The following is a 13,532-nucleotide window of genomic DNA, read 5'->3' as shown; positions in this document are numbered from 1 at the left end:
GGACATTTTTCATCCCCATCTTTCAGTCATTCTTCTCCATCTTTCCCTAGCTGTTAGCATGAGAACCCTGCTGCTTCGGGGTTCCCATCACCCTTGGAGCTGAGCAGCATCATGAGATCTGCGTCAAGCATTAATCAATTTAAGCAGTAATGCTTAGGAAAGCCTTCACTTCTGTGCGGTCACGGCAGTTATATTTATTTATTTAATAATTTTTTTAAGGTTTTATTTATTTATTTGACACCCACAGAGAGAAATCACAAGTAGGCAGAGAGGTAGGCAGAGGCGGGGGGGGAAGCAGGCTCTCCGATGAGCAGAGAGCCCGATGCGGGATTCGATCCCCCGACCTTGAGATCATGACCTGAGCTGAAGGCAGAGGCTTCACTGAGCCACCCAGGCACCCCACAGCAGTTATATTTAAATAGGACTGGGGGTTTGGTATTTTCCAAAAGCAGCCTTCTGCTAGGCACTGTTTCAGTGTTTTCACCTTCATCCTCAACACTAGCAGTGGTTCCCTAGCACGGAGACCGAGGGAAGTTTAAACATTCTTCACCCTTCCCTCTTGCTAGCAAAGGTCTCCCGGCCACCTGACCCACCCCAGGGGCACAGGGTCTGGAGGCCCACATGGTTCTAGGACTACCCTGATTTGGGAACCCCCTTAAAGCCAGGGTGGTGGGAAGCAGGGGAAGAGAATTAAGGATTGCTGGAAAGCTGGCTACGTGATCCTCCCCAGAAATAAACCCTTTACCTGCCCTGTTGGGGGGTCCATTCCACTGTAGTCGAGCTCACCCCAGGCCAGCTGAGACTCTCCCGAGAGACTGGGCCTGGGGCTCTCTTTATTTTCCAGGGAGGTAAAACATAGCCAACCCCCCGATCACACACACGCTCGCCCCTGTTAACCCTGAATAGTGACGAGTCGGAGGAGGAAGAAACAAAGCACAGGCGTGTAAGGCAGCGTCCCCCCCCCCCCCATTGCTCGCCTCTTCTTTTTACTGTTTCCAGCTGGGAGGCTGCTGTCACAGGCATTTGTCACCTGCCCTACGCAGCATGACCCACCAGCGTGGCTGCGGTTTGGCACCACGCCTCTCCTTGGTGACTCACCTCTCCTCCTTGGCCGTCCTTGAGTCTGATCCCCTCAGCTTTACAGATGTATTCCTAATTTTTGACACATCAGCAGCTTTGAGGGTTTCTTATGGGGAGGCGTTAGTCACAAGTAGCCTCCTCCAGTCTCCCACCCCCCAAAACAGAGGCCTTTCTGAAGAATTCAGCTTTTTCAGTAACTTTCAGCTCCTAATGCTTGATTATAAAGCTGTATTTGTTTTAGTTTTTTTTTTTTAGATTTTATTTATTTATTTATTTATTTAACAGTCAGAGATCACAAGTAGGCAGAGAAGCAGGCAGAGAGAGAGGAAGGGAAGCAGGCTCCCTGCTGAGCAGAGACCCCGATGTGGGGCTCGATCCCAGGACCCTGGGACCATGACCTGAGCCAAAGGCAGAGGCTTAACCCACTGAGCCACCCAGGCGCCCCTGCTTTAGTATATTTTTAAGTAGGCTATTTTGGGTTTTTTTTGTTTTTTTTAAAGATTTTATTTATGTATTTGACAGAGAGAGATCACAAGTAGACGGAGAGGCAGGCGGAGAGAGAGAGAGGGAAGCAGGCTCCCTGCTGAGCAGAGAGCCCAATGCGGGACTCGATCCCAGGACCCTGAGATCATGACCTGAGCCAAAGGCAACGGCTTAACCCACTGAGCCACCCAGGCGCCCTAAGTAGGCTATTTTGGAAGAGACCATTTGCCCTCACATCCAGTTTTGGACCGAGATGCTAATTTCTTTCCCAATTCCCCTTTGAGAGGTAGTTTCCATTACCTGGGTCGTACGTAATACCTCGAATTGTCCTCCTCTGAACTGCTTTGTGATTTTCTGGGTCAAATGAGTGAAGTGCATTTGTTTTCCCTCCTGCCCCTGCACCCCACAGCTCGAATTTGGAGTGATTTACCACTGCACAGAGGAGCGGCTGTACACGGGCCAGAGGGGCCGGGGCGCCTTCTGCAATGGCCAGCGGCTCCAGGTCTCCGGGGAGACAGGTGGGGCTTCCCGTGGCTGGACTGGGCTCCTTGCAGAGTGGGAGGAGTGTGAATGGGAAATGCCAGCATCACCATTCTGGGAGACGGTGCTGGAAAGCTCCCGCTGAGCCTTCAGTTTCTTCAGGAACATGGCGTAACTGAGTACCTGGAAGGCCAGCCAGTTCTGTGTCTTCATGTTTTCGTGGATGTGGCCAAGAGTTTACATAGTCTCACCCTGTTTTACACTCATATCCTTCAGCTTTCTTGCTCAAAGAAACCCAGACTTCAGTATGGCTGGCTCTCCAGTAATCCGAGGTCGAGAGCAAAGTTGGAAGCATGGTCTGGCTCTCAGAGCATCCAGGCTAACATCCATCATCCAAGGTGACGTCACCCAGGCGTAGCCTGTGGCTTCCTGGGTGTGGACAGGCTGCCGTGGGCTTTGGTCTCCATGAGAAGACGAGCAGCCGTGGGACTGAGTAGTGTGAATAAGTGATGTTGCCACACACCACACCCGTAGCGCTAGCCATGTTGTTCCTAAAGCAGGACCTCAGGGACATCCAGTCGCTTCTATGATGCGACTGTAGTTACATTCAACCGCACATAACTACGTACTGTCAACAATACGCCAGCTTAGGTTTTGCAGGGTGTTTAGGCCTTGCTTTCACACGGATGAAGTCAGGGATTTTTTTCGCCCCGTGGGACGGGGACTGTCCTTTCGGGGGCGGGAGTAAATGAGGAGCTTCGGCCTTGAAGCAGCTAGGTTAGGAGAGACTTTGAAAGCTCCCTCGTGTCCACGTTCGGGTCTGGAAAAGTAGAAAGCACAGTTCCTGCTAACTTTTCTTACACGTTTCCGCAGCAGGACGTCCTGAGGTACCCTCCCCCATCATAGCTTCAGTCTGGGGGTGTCAGCGCTCCCCCTTTCTTTATGCTTCCTTTCTCTTTTCTGCCTTGTCTTCCTCCCTGGGTGACACCCGTGTGCCTAGATGGCCTCAGAGGCAGTGAGAGGAGGAAGGTGTGTCCCTGCCCTCCAGCGGCTCCTCAGCGAGCGAGGACGAGAAGTTCTCCACCTGTGGTCTGCGGTCGGGTGAGAGCACCGCCGATCGAGGAGCCCTGGGTGGGTGGGAGGGCAGGAGCCCTGTGTGTCTGGCCCAGTGGGGAAACCAAGGAGGCTTGGCCTGGGGCTCCTGAGACTCACGAGCCTGCCCAGGGAAAGGGGAAGATCACATGAGGCTTCGCCCTGACTTGGGACCAGCAGGGCACACTCACCAGTTACTGCCTCCGAGTCCCAGAGAGATTCCAGAACAGTCTCCAGGCTCGCCCCATGTCTCCACCTCCCAGAAATGTTTTGTTTGGCTGTACGAAAAGTAGCGCTAATTGTACGTACGCATGCCAAGAGGTAACCGCTCAGGGCATGTTGGGTTAGTCAGTAGTGAGGAAGCATGTCATTAAACACACTTACGTGAACTTTGCTCCATATTCCATTTGATGAGAACACTTGGCTCCATTCACACTCGCTGGGCTTCCTGGTCGCGCGTGACAACTTCATATCCTCAGTGCGGCTCTCAGAACCGTGTGGGCAAGGCCTCCAGGTCGCCTCTACTTCCGGCCCGTCGTAGGCCCTCTGGTCCTGTGTAGACCCTGTCCTAAACCCCTGCTGCAACACTGGGGTTCTCACTTCTCTCAAAACCGCCCACATTCTGGAGCTCATTTTCTTAAAAAAAAAACTGTAAAGAGAGTCTGATGTGCTGTTTTCAGCACTGGTCATTTAGAACTTACGGGGTGATTGGGTTTCTATGGAGATGATGGACTGGACCCTGCAGCACAGTGGTTAGGGGTCACACAGACCTGGTTTCAGTCCCCATTGTGCCACCCTCCAGGGCTGTGAGCTGTCCTCGTGTGGTGGGTGGGGTGACATGATGGGAATGGAGGAATAAATGCAGTTAGGGGAAAGCGCTCAGTCAGGTCCCGGTGCAGGGTACCCAGAGGTGAGAGTTGTTATCAAAGAGGAAACCTCAGTCTTTGCACAAGATGATTAGCGCCCGATGTTAAGCTTAGGACGCATTTCTGGATTAGGGAAATCCACCCTAGGGAACAGGACACCCACCCCTGATCTTTCTCTCTCCTTTCCTTACTCCTATTACACCTTCTTGGAAGGCTTCCATGCACAAAGTAAAAAGCAAACAGAACTACACAGGATGGGGTAGAGGATGAGATGGAGGCCAGAATTTGATTAGAACCTTTTTTTTCACATCCCACCATGCAGAATTTCAAACCTGGGTGAGTAGACAAAGTACCGTAAACCCATGTGACTCACCATGGGTCCAATATTGCCGATTCTCGGGGCCAACCCTGCTTTATCCACAGCGCCACCCAGTTCCCATTGCCCCCAGCAAGTCCCTGACACAAATCCCAGATGTAGAATCATTTTCTAGTCAGCATTGCAGTATGCATGCTTCTCTATAACATATACAATTCTTTGAAATGCATAATCACAATACCAATGACACACCCCTCTAAAAATTATCAGTTATTCCTAAAGTTATTAAATAACCAGAGTTCAGATTTCCAGTTGTCTCATCCTGTGGGAAACAGCCCTTCAGGGCCCCACCCTGAGTTCTCAGGGCTCCTTGTGGCTTCTGGGTCAGTCTTTCATGTTAGGTCTTCTCACTGGACAGAGCTAAGAAGTTGTCTTTAAATATTAAAATCATTATGAGTTGAAGATTCAGGATAATAATACTAACCTACTAACCACAGACCATTACCTAAAGCAACTGGAAGGATGTTGTTTGTCGTTTGGTCGTGTCTCCTTCTTTCTGTCCTTAGCGGATGCCCTCCAGGTTCTGGAGTCGGACTTGGTTCTTTGTTCCCTTTGCCTGGGCCTCCAACGGAGGATAATCACTTAGATGCATTTGTTTCACTTTGTTTTTGAATCAGGAAGACTAGTTTTTAAAAACTGATTGTATTTTGTAATTATATAAAAAGGTACCTTGTTCCAAAGTCAGATCTCTAAAACAAAGTATATTTGAAGAGGTTTAACTTCTGTCCTTGTCCTTTACCCTAGGGAATACTGTCTAAGAAGTGGTTATGGTTCCATTGTTTATTTTAGGGGTGTGTGTGTGTGTGTGTGTGTGTGTGTGTGTGTTTAATAAGCAGCTGAGTTTGTTGTTGTTCTGTTCTTTGCTTTTATTCTCTGTGTTGGTATGCTTTGGGTATTTAGAAAGGTTTATGTTTTTGTTCCAATGATTTCCTTTATACAGAATTTTTCTATACGATCCCTAGTCCTCTCTTTTTCGGGTTATTGTCTCTTGGTTCCCTATTCTCAGTAACATTTAAGTTAGTTTGTAACCTCTTCTTCCCCCTCCTCTTATACTCCAGTATATGATTAAAGCCCAGTAACCTCTTGCTGTCAGTTACAAGGCAATTGGCTAGCTCGTTCTACTAGTCACACCCTCTCCTTGTTACCTTTCCACCTCTGGGTGGTTGTGCTGCCCAGGTGTGGGTTGCCAGGGCAGCCAGCCATGTGGGTGATGCTCTCACTCTAGAACTGTCAGTTAGGGTGTGGTCTTGGTTCCACAAATAAATTAGACTTAATACCCCCACCAGCCCTTTATGTGGATGTATGGCCCGTCATTTTGGTTGTGTGAAGCTCATCTCATTCGCTAATACAGCATTTCTCAAACTTTTTGATTTGGGGACCAACACATTTACACTAGTGAAAAGTTATTGAAGACTCCAAAAGAGCTTTCGTTTATGTAAGTTATCTACTGGTGTTTATGCATTTGAAACTTAAACAGAAACTTCTAAAAAAAACCACAACTCATTACATGTTAACATGAATAACACACACACACACACACACATATTTTTAATGAGAAACAACCCTGTTTTCCAAAATAGTTTTCATGAGTGGCCTTGTTTTACATTTTCTCCAAATCCCTTTATAATGTCTGGCTTAGTAGAAGACAACTGAATTCTCCTATCTACTTCTATCTTTAGTCTGTTGTAATGTATTATCTTAATGTATGAAGAAGATCAGGTCTCACACAGATAAGTAGTTGGAAAAGGGTCGAGTGAGGACTATTTTAATAGGCTTTTCAGATGAATGAGGATATTCTTCTTTGATGCCACACCCGAACTCGAGAAGTGGTGGCTTCTTAAAGCTTAGTTGCAGTGTGAAATCTAATGACATATCAGTGAATTTTTTGTACTCTGTGACCATGAAATCCATTGGGCAGTTTCCTACTTTGAATGGATCTTTTACTCATGATGACTTTGTAACATCATGCATTGGTCATTGGGAAAATAAGGGTTCACTGAGATTTTCAGGCTCTTTTAAATGGTGACCTATTACATTGTAAAATACTAAGAAAGTCATATTCATTAGTATCACCACTCTTTTTTTTTTTTAAGATTTTATTTATTTATTTGACAAAGAGAGACACAGCGAGATAGGGAACAAAAGCAGAGGGAGTGGGAGAAGGAGAAGCAGGCTTCCCGCCAAGCAGGGAGCCAGATGCACAGCTCGATCCCAGGACCCTGGGACCATGACCTGAGCCAAACACAAATGCTTCATGACTGAGCCACCCAGGCACTCCTAGTATCACCACTATTATGAGAAATCTATAAGTTTGGGGAAGGTGTCAAGCTTTTGGTAATAGGTTCAAGTCTTCCTAAATTCTAATTTGCACTTGAAGGCTTGAATTTTATCATTGGCAACCTTAGCAATTGAAGTGATGGACTCTCTTCTTTCATTTTCCAGAAAATGTCTTCCAGATAGCTAGTTCTGACTACCTATAGCTTGTCTAAGCCCTCCATGTGTGCGTCCCATCTCCTCACACAGAATATTGAAAAGACACGTTCTTAGGTTTCAAGACCTAGTGCCATTCCTAATGTTCGCACCTTCTTCATTCTGGAATAAAACTGATATATTTTCCCACTGAATGTGAGTATAGCAGAAAAGTCTGCATTGGCCACGGGAACAGGTGGTGCTCTGCCTTGCTTTATCTACTCTGTGCAAGTGTTAATACCAGGAAAAAGGCAAATAATACCTTAGTTTAACTTCACAGATTCAGGGACCCCACTCCGAGAACTTCTGCTCCAGTGGGTCCCTCAGGAAGACCTCCCGGGAGTAATAATAACAGTCCTTACCTGTGTCTTACATGTCCACAGCAGTTTTTTGGTGGCTTGTATACTTGGAGGTCCATTCTGCTAGTAAAACCCATGGCTCATGCTTTCGTGTGTTGACTGTCTTACGTTGTCTCTGTCATCTTCTGGCATAAGCTTGTCATTGAAAAGTCTGAAGACAATTTCATTTTCTTTCCCTTATAAGGAACCTCTGTTTTTTGCTTGAATGCCCAAAGGACTTTTTTTTTTTTTCATTTAATAGAGTATATCTCTATTAAATAATTTTAATAGACTATATCTCAGTGTTACTTCTTTTCAGTTTCCTAGGCACATCATGGCTCACCATTTCTTTTTTTAAAGATGTCATGCTATACCATTTCAATATTCAATTTCAAGACTTTTTTTTCTTTCAGAAGAGGTTTCTTGAATTACAGTTCTTAGTATTTGTTCATTTCCAAATTCTTTTGCTTTGTTTTTGTCTTCTGGGTCTTCTGTTATAAGTATGTTGGGTCTTCCCTGCTTATCTTTTCTATTTGTCTCTTGTGCTTTAATCCTTTTTACCAGTTCCACCTTTTTTTATTTTTTTGCCCTCCATTTCTTGTAAAGCACCATCTATTCTGTTTATTTATTCTTTGTTCTTTCAGTTTAATCTTCTTTTCTGAAATATTTTCTTTTTCAGTTCTTCCTAAGTTCTAAGTTCTATTCCCTCCACTTTCTAGTTAAGTTGGTTTTTTGATGCATTCCTTATTTATTATTTTTTTTATATGAAACTGCTTCTGTTTTGTGGACAAATCTTTCAGTCCTTGGTTGACTAGAAAGGTATTGTTCTTCTTATTCTTTTTTTTTCCTTTTTCATGTACGTATGTGTGGGACTCACCCATCATTCTTTTTAATTACTTATTTCTACTTAAAACCTGTATTCCTGAAATTGGGAGGGACTTATAGAGAGTGGGGGTTGGGGTGAGTTCAGGTTTTTGTTTTTTTTTTTAAAGATTTTATTTATTTATTTGACAGACAGAGCTCACAAGTAGGCAGAGAGGCAGGCAGAGAGATAGGAGGAAGCAGGCTCCCTGCTGAGCAGAGAGACCTGTGTGGGACTCCATCCCAGCACCCTGAGATCATGACCTGAGCCGAAGGCAGAGGCTTTAACCCACTGAGCCACCCAGGCACCCCTGAGTTCAGGTTTTTGGTCATTTTTTCTAGCTCTAGAGTTGCCTCTTCTGTTTTGGTGAAATGTTCAGAAACATGGACTCAGTCTTACGTATACTTTTTTTTTTTTTTTTTTGGCTCTGTTCCCCTCCTTAACTATTAGCTGGATCATCTCTTTCCTTTAGCCCCTTTTATTCTTGTTTAGTGAATTTGGAATTTACTCCCATGCTGGATCCTTCCCCTAAGAAGTCCTTGTAAGTCAGTTTTGAGAGACTGTAGGACTGGTGCCTCCCTCCCTTCAGCCCTGACCATGCACCGCAGTGCCACGGACTCATGAACCAGTGTGTGCGTGGCCCCTCTCTGTGTGAGCTTCTCATATTGGCCCACACTGGTTTGCAGGGGGTGGCTGTTGGTGATTTAGAGGTTCTCCTGTTCTGGGGATGCTCAGTGCATCTCTGTTAGTCCTGATGCCATGTGGTCTTGTGGCTATTGGAGGCTCCCCCACCCGCCTGTGTTTTGGGGTTTGGATATATCTTGTGGATATAGTTTCTTTTGTAGATGGTGTCTGCAGTTTTGCTTTTTTGCTGTCTTAGTTATTCTGTTTTTATCAGAGGGGATTTGGACAAGTTAAAAACTATGTGTGGCCTTTACAGAGGTTTCCAGTTCTTTCCCAGAATTCCAAACAATACTTTTTTTTCCCCTCAAATTACTTGTTTATTAAGAACAAGTTTTTAAATATTTTAAACTAATAAATTGAATTGAAAGTCAAATATCATAAAATTAACCATTTATTTTATTTTATTTTTAGACAGAGCGTGTGGGAAGAGGGGAAGGCAGAGGGAAAGAGAGAATCTCAAAAGCAGGCTCCACGCCCAGCACGGAGCCCAGCGCAGGGCCCCCTCCCATGACCCGGTGATCACAACCTGAGCCAAAATCAAGAGTCGGATGCTTAACCCAACTGAGCCACACAGACATCCCTAAAGTTAACCATTTTAAAGTGAGCCATTCGGTGGTGATTAGTGCCTTCACGATGCTGCACACTCACTTGGCTTCATGTTCTAACCCTATGCCCACTGAGCCCCTTTACCCCGCACTCTCTCTCCCCAGCCCCCTGCCAAACCACCAACCTTCCATCTCTCTAGTACTTACGTTTTTTTCCTGTAACTTATGCTTTTAAGTTAAAGAGAATTAAATTTTGTTTTCATATGAGTAGCTGCTCATGGTCTATAAGAAGACTGAAAGAGTTAGGACACGTGTGTGAAAAAATACACTAGTGTAAGTGTCAGGGGAGTGAGGGCTGTGTGTCCCACAGAGTCCATATGTGTCCATAGGGGATGTTTCCTGGTTGTGAAAGCATCATTGACTCCTTTTCCATGAGTACATGTTTCAGTGTCTACAGATGACTCCTTCTCTTACCTTTAAGTTGTAAAATTTCTCTTGAGAGAACATTACTCCTTGATACTTGGGGTGTTTTAACCTTGCTCAACCAGAACAAGGGTTTTCAAACTGTTGGAAGTCTATTAATGGATGATTTTTTTTTTCATTCTAGAATCTGTTTATTGAAAAAGTATGCAGAGATGCCCTACTTCAAAATTTTTGGATTTTGTATGTGTGTGTGGCAAAATATATATAACATAAAATTTGTCATTTAAAATGTGTAATTTAGTGGCATTCGTTACATTTACAGTGTTTTCCAACCATCACCACCATCTGTTTCCAAAATTTTTATCTCTCCAAATGAAACTGTGTACCCATTAAGCAATAACTCCCCATCCCCTACACACACACACACACACACACACACACACACCCTTGAAGTCAGAGAATATTTTAAATTAAAAAATGTATACATTGTAGGGGAGCGCTTGGGTGGCTCAGGGGGTTGAGCATCTGACTCTTGATTTCAGCTCAGGTCACGGTCTCGGGTTCTGGGATTGCCCCGCATCAGCTCTGTGCTCAGCGAGGGGTCTGCTTGGGATTCTTTCCCTCTCCCTCTGACCCTCCCTCTGCTCACTTGCTCTCTCTCTCTCTCTCTCTCTCTCTCTGTTTAAAATAAATCTTTAAGAAATACATATATACGTTAGCATTTGATTGAGCTAAATTATTATGGTAAATATAGTATAAAGGATAACAAAATGCAAAAATCAGTGATTATGGGCAGCTAGAAATAATCATAAGATGATGTTAAATATTATTTTATCTATGGCAAAATAAAACCAAAGAAAGCATTCAGTCTGTAGGTGGCAGCACTCAGGCTTCCTTTTTCCTTGTTCTTGATTGCATTTGGGAAAAAGATACTAACCTGAGAGATAAAGAATGGATGCATTGCCGCTAGAAGGAGAGGGAAGAACTGGATACAGAGATATTTCTTCACAAATCTACAAGCTATGGGAAGAAGCACTTTCTTTCACGGGACGAGCTGGAGGTTAAGTCTGGGTCTCAGCACCTAAGTGGCACATGACCCCCTGCGGGTCACTTCTGTAGGCTTGGTTCCTCCATCTGTGAAACAAGGGCAATGCAATAGTGAAGAAAAAAAGAGAAATGGAATCATAAATGTATCATAAATGTAACAGAAGAATGGAGTCATCAATGTATCATTGATGTAACAGAGAAAAGAGGTAGAGGAATGGAGGCGTAAGTAATTCAGTGCTTAGCGCTGGCCTGTCTGGAGAGACTAAGAGCTTGGTAAATGTGAGCTACTGTTTCCACACTTTGCTGAGTTTCCCTTTGTGAAATAGCCTTTTGTCACTTAGTCTGAAACCCTCTGCTCTTCCTGCACGAGCCCCTGTGTCGGGGGGGGGGGGGGGGGGGGGGGGGGGGGGGGATCTGCTTGTCTGGGCTGGCCCTCCGGGACTTTCCTCTTCACTCACCCTGCAGCCAGCCCAGCCCTCTGATAAGGACAGATTGGGCTAGGCCTTGGCCCAAACCAGTAGTCACATTTTTTTTAATGAGGTATAATTGCTGAATAGCATTATGTAGTTTCGGGTGTACAGCATCATGATTCAGCATGTGTATATATTGCAAAATAATCATCATAGTAAGTGTAGATAATATCCCAGTAGTCATGTCTTCCGAACCTGATTAAAAGTACGTGTTTATCTCCCTATATCGAAATTGTTAGGCTTTCTAGTTCCTGGAAGGAAATTGTCAATGTGTTCCTTAATATCCTCCGCCAGGGTGACCGAGATCCTGGAGCCAGGAAATGCCTTATATGTAGGGATTATTCTCCTGATCTTAGCTTTCTGAGAAAAATCACTCCTGAAGCATATATCACAGAGTAAGGGATATGGTTAGGGTCTTGAAAATAGTACAGAACCGTGCCTTACTGGGGAGGGGACAGTAGTCCTACTGATACAACTTGGGGGAGGGGAACCATTTGGGAGAAAAGAATAATCAAAATCTAAAATATGTATACTCTCAAATTCCACTTCTGTTTCCCTCCTTGGCCTCCTCCAGGAGGGTTCATCCTTTCTCATTTAACAGTCACTCCCCAAATTTCATTAGGTTCTCTTTCTTTTTTGTTTATATTTTATTGATTTATTTAACAGAGAGAGACAGATCACAAGTAGGCAGAGAGGCAGGTAGGGTGGGGGTGGGGGAAGCAGGCTCCTTGCTGAGCAGAGAGCCCGATGTGGGGCTCGATCCCAGGACCCTGAGATCATGACCTGAGCTGAAGGCAGAGGTTTAACCCACTGAGCCACCCAGGTGCCCCAGGTTCTCTTTCAAGAATGTTTTTAATGAAAACATTTATCATTCAGAATTCACCAACCCCCACCCCACCAAAATAGTGTTATCTCTAGTGATTAATTAGATTCTTACGCTAGCCAGCCAAATTCTACTTAACTCCAACGTTCCTCTCATAAATTTAAAAATTCTACTAATTTAACAAATCAACCCATACAAGAAGACTCTGACTAGGGTATCTTTAATGCTGGTGCTTGAAGGAAAGTGCTCGTTGCTTCAGTGACTACTTATTAAGCGCTTACTGCCCCTGGTTCTGTTGATGTCGTTTTGTTTTTTTTTTTTTAAGATTTTATTTATTTATTTGACAGAGAGAGATCACAAATAGGCAGAGAGACAGACAGAGAGAGAGATGAGGAGAAGCAGGCTCCCCGCTGAGCAGAGAGCCCCATGCGGGACTCGAACCCAGGCCCCTGGGATCATGACCTGAGCCGAAGGTAGAGGCTTAACCCACTGAGCCACCCAGGCACCCCTGTTGATGTCGTTTTTTGTGCCTTTTTTTTTTCCTAAGATTTGTTTATTTATTTATTTATTTGATAGCACGCCTGAGAGAGAGACAGAGACAGAGACACAAAGAACACAAGCAGGGGGAGTGGGAGAGGGAGAAGCAGGCTTCCCGCCGAGCAGGGAGCCAGATGCAGGGCTCAATCCCAGGATCCTGGGATCATGACCTGAGCCGAAGGCAAATGCTTAATGACTGAGCCACCCAGGTGCCCCTGATGTCGTTTTCTTCAAAAGAGGTCTTCTTTCCCTTCCCTGGGGAAAATAACCTTTTCAGTTTGCAGCCCAGAGAGAGAGAGTTAGGAGTTAAGCTAGGGCAGTGACCTGTCCCTGGGGATCCTGGAGCCACCCGGCCCTATGGCCCCCTGTGGGCAGAGCCCCTCACTCACACACTGGACACATGGGAGGTACATCATTAGCTCAGCCTTGGTGCTGGCGTGCCTGGCAGGGAGTGATTCAGACCTTGTCTCCTAGGCAGGTAACCGGTGTGGAGCCAAGTGATTTTAAGAAAGCAGACAATGAGAGCCTACAATTTAAGAAAAGGGGAAATGGATATAGGTTCTGTCTGAGAGGAGGGGGCCCCTTCACCGTCATCTGGTCCTGCAGTGAGGGACTTTGCAGGTGCCGACATAGGACTAGACCCACTGAAGGCCGTAACTCGTGGAGTGTGTTTTCCCTCCAGTTCGTGGAGTGACCTTGTTCTGTTATCTGGATACGTCGGTGTGGCTGACTGTGAGCCAGAAGGCCTGACCAGACATGACAGACTAAATGTGGTTGTGTTTGGGAGTACGGCAAAGCACAGACAAACTGCTCGAGATTGCATGCTGCCCGTGAGTCAGGCCCAGGAAGGGAGCCCAGGCACGTCCCTCTGTGCCCTCAGGCCAGCTTCCCGCTCCCATCTCGGAACCGAGTGCTTGGCCTGAGTGCCCCGCCACCCTGCACTGAGGAGGCCACACG

The 13,532-nt window shown here is 45.6% G+C and overlaps 1 protein-coding gene across 3 annotated transcripts in view; it reads left to right on the top strand.

The window, feature by feature from the left end:
• IMPA2 (inositol monophosphatase 2) overlaps positions 1-13,532 on the top strand; it is a 42,294-nt gene that overhangs the window by 25,118 nt on the left and 3,644 nt on the right. Inside the window, exons 5-7 of one of the 3 annotated variants that reach the window (XM_059409164.1) lie at positions 1,973-2,081; positions 3,044-3,144; positions 9,142-9,404. In XM_059409164.1, coding sequence (XP_059265147.1) covers positions 1,973-2,081; positions 3,044-3,144; positions 9,142-9,249 — 318 coding nt within the window. In that variant the 3' untranslated portion in view covers positions 9,250-9,404. Of the gene's footprint in view, positions 1-1,972; positions 2,082-3,043; positions 3,304-9,141; positions 9,405-13,532 lie in introns of those variants that run through there. The other 2 variants (XM_059409163.1, XM_059409162.1) reach the window with 2 other exon arrangements.

The sequence above is a fragment of the Mustela nigripes genome, chromosome 8 (assembly GCF_022355385.1).
Source record: "Mustela nigripes isolate SB6536 chromosome 8, MUSNIG.SB6536, whole genome shotgun sequence".
In the NCBI taxonomy this organism is placed as follows: domain Eukaryota; kingdom Metazoa; phylum Chordata; class Mammalia; order Carnivora; family Mustelidae; genus Mustela; species Mustela nigripes.
Note: the sequence above shows the minus strand (reverse complement) of the source record. Positions and strands in the feature narration are given on the sequence as shown.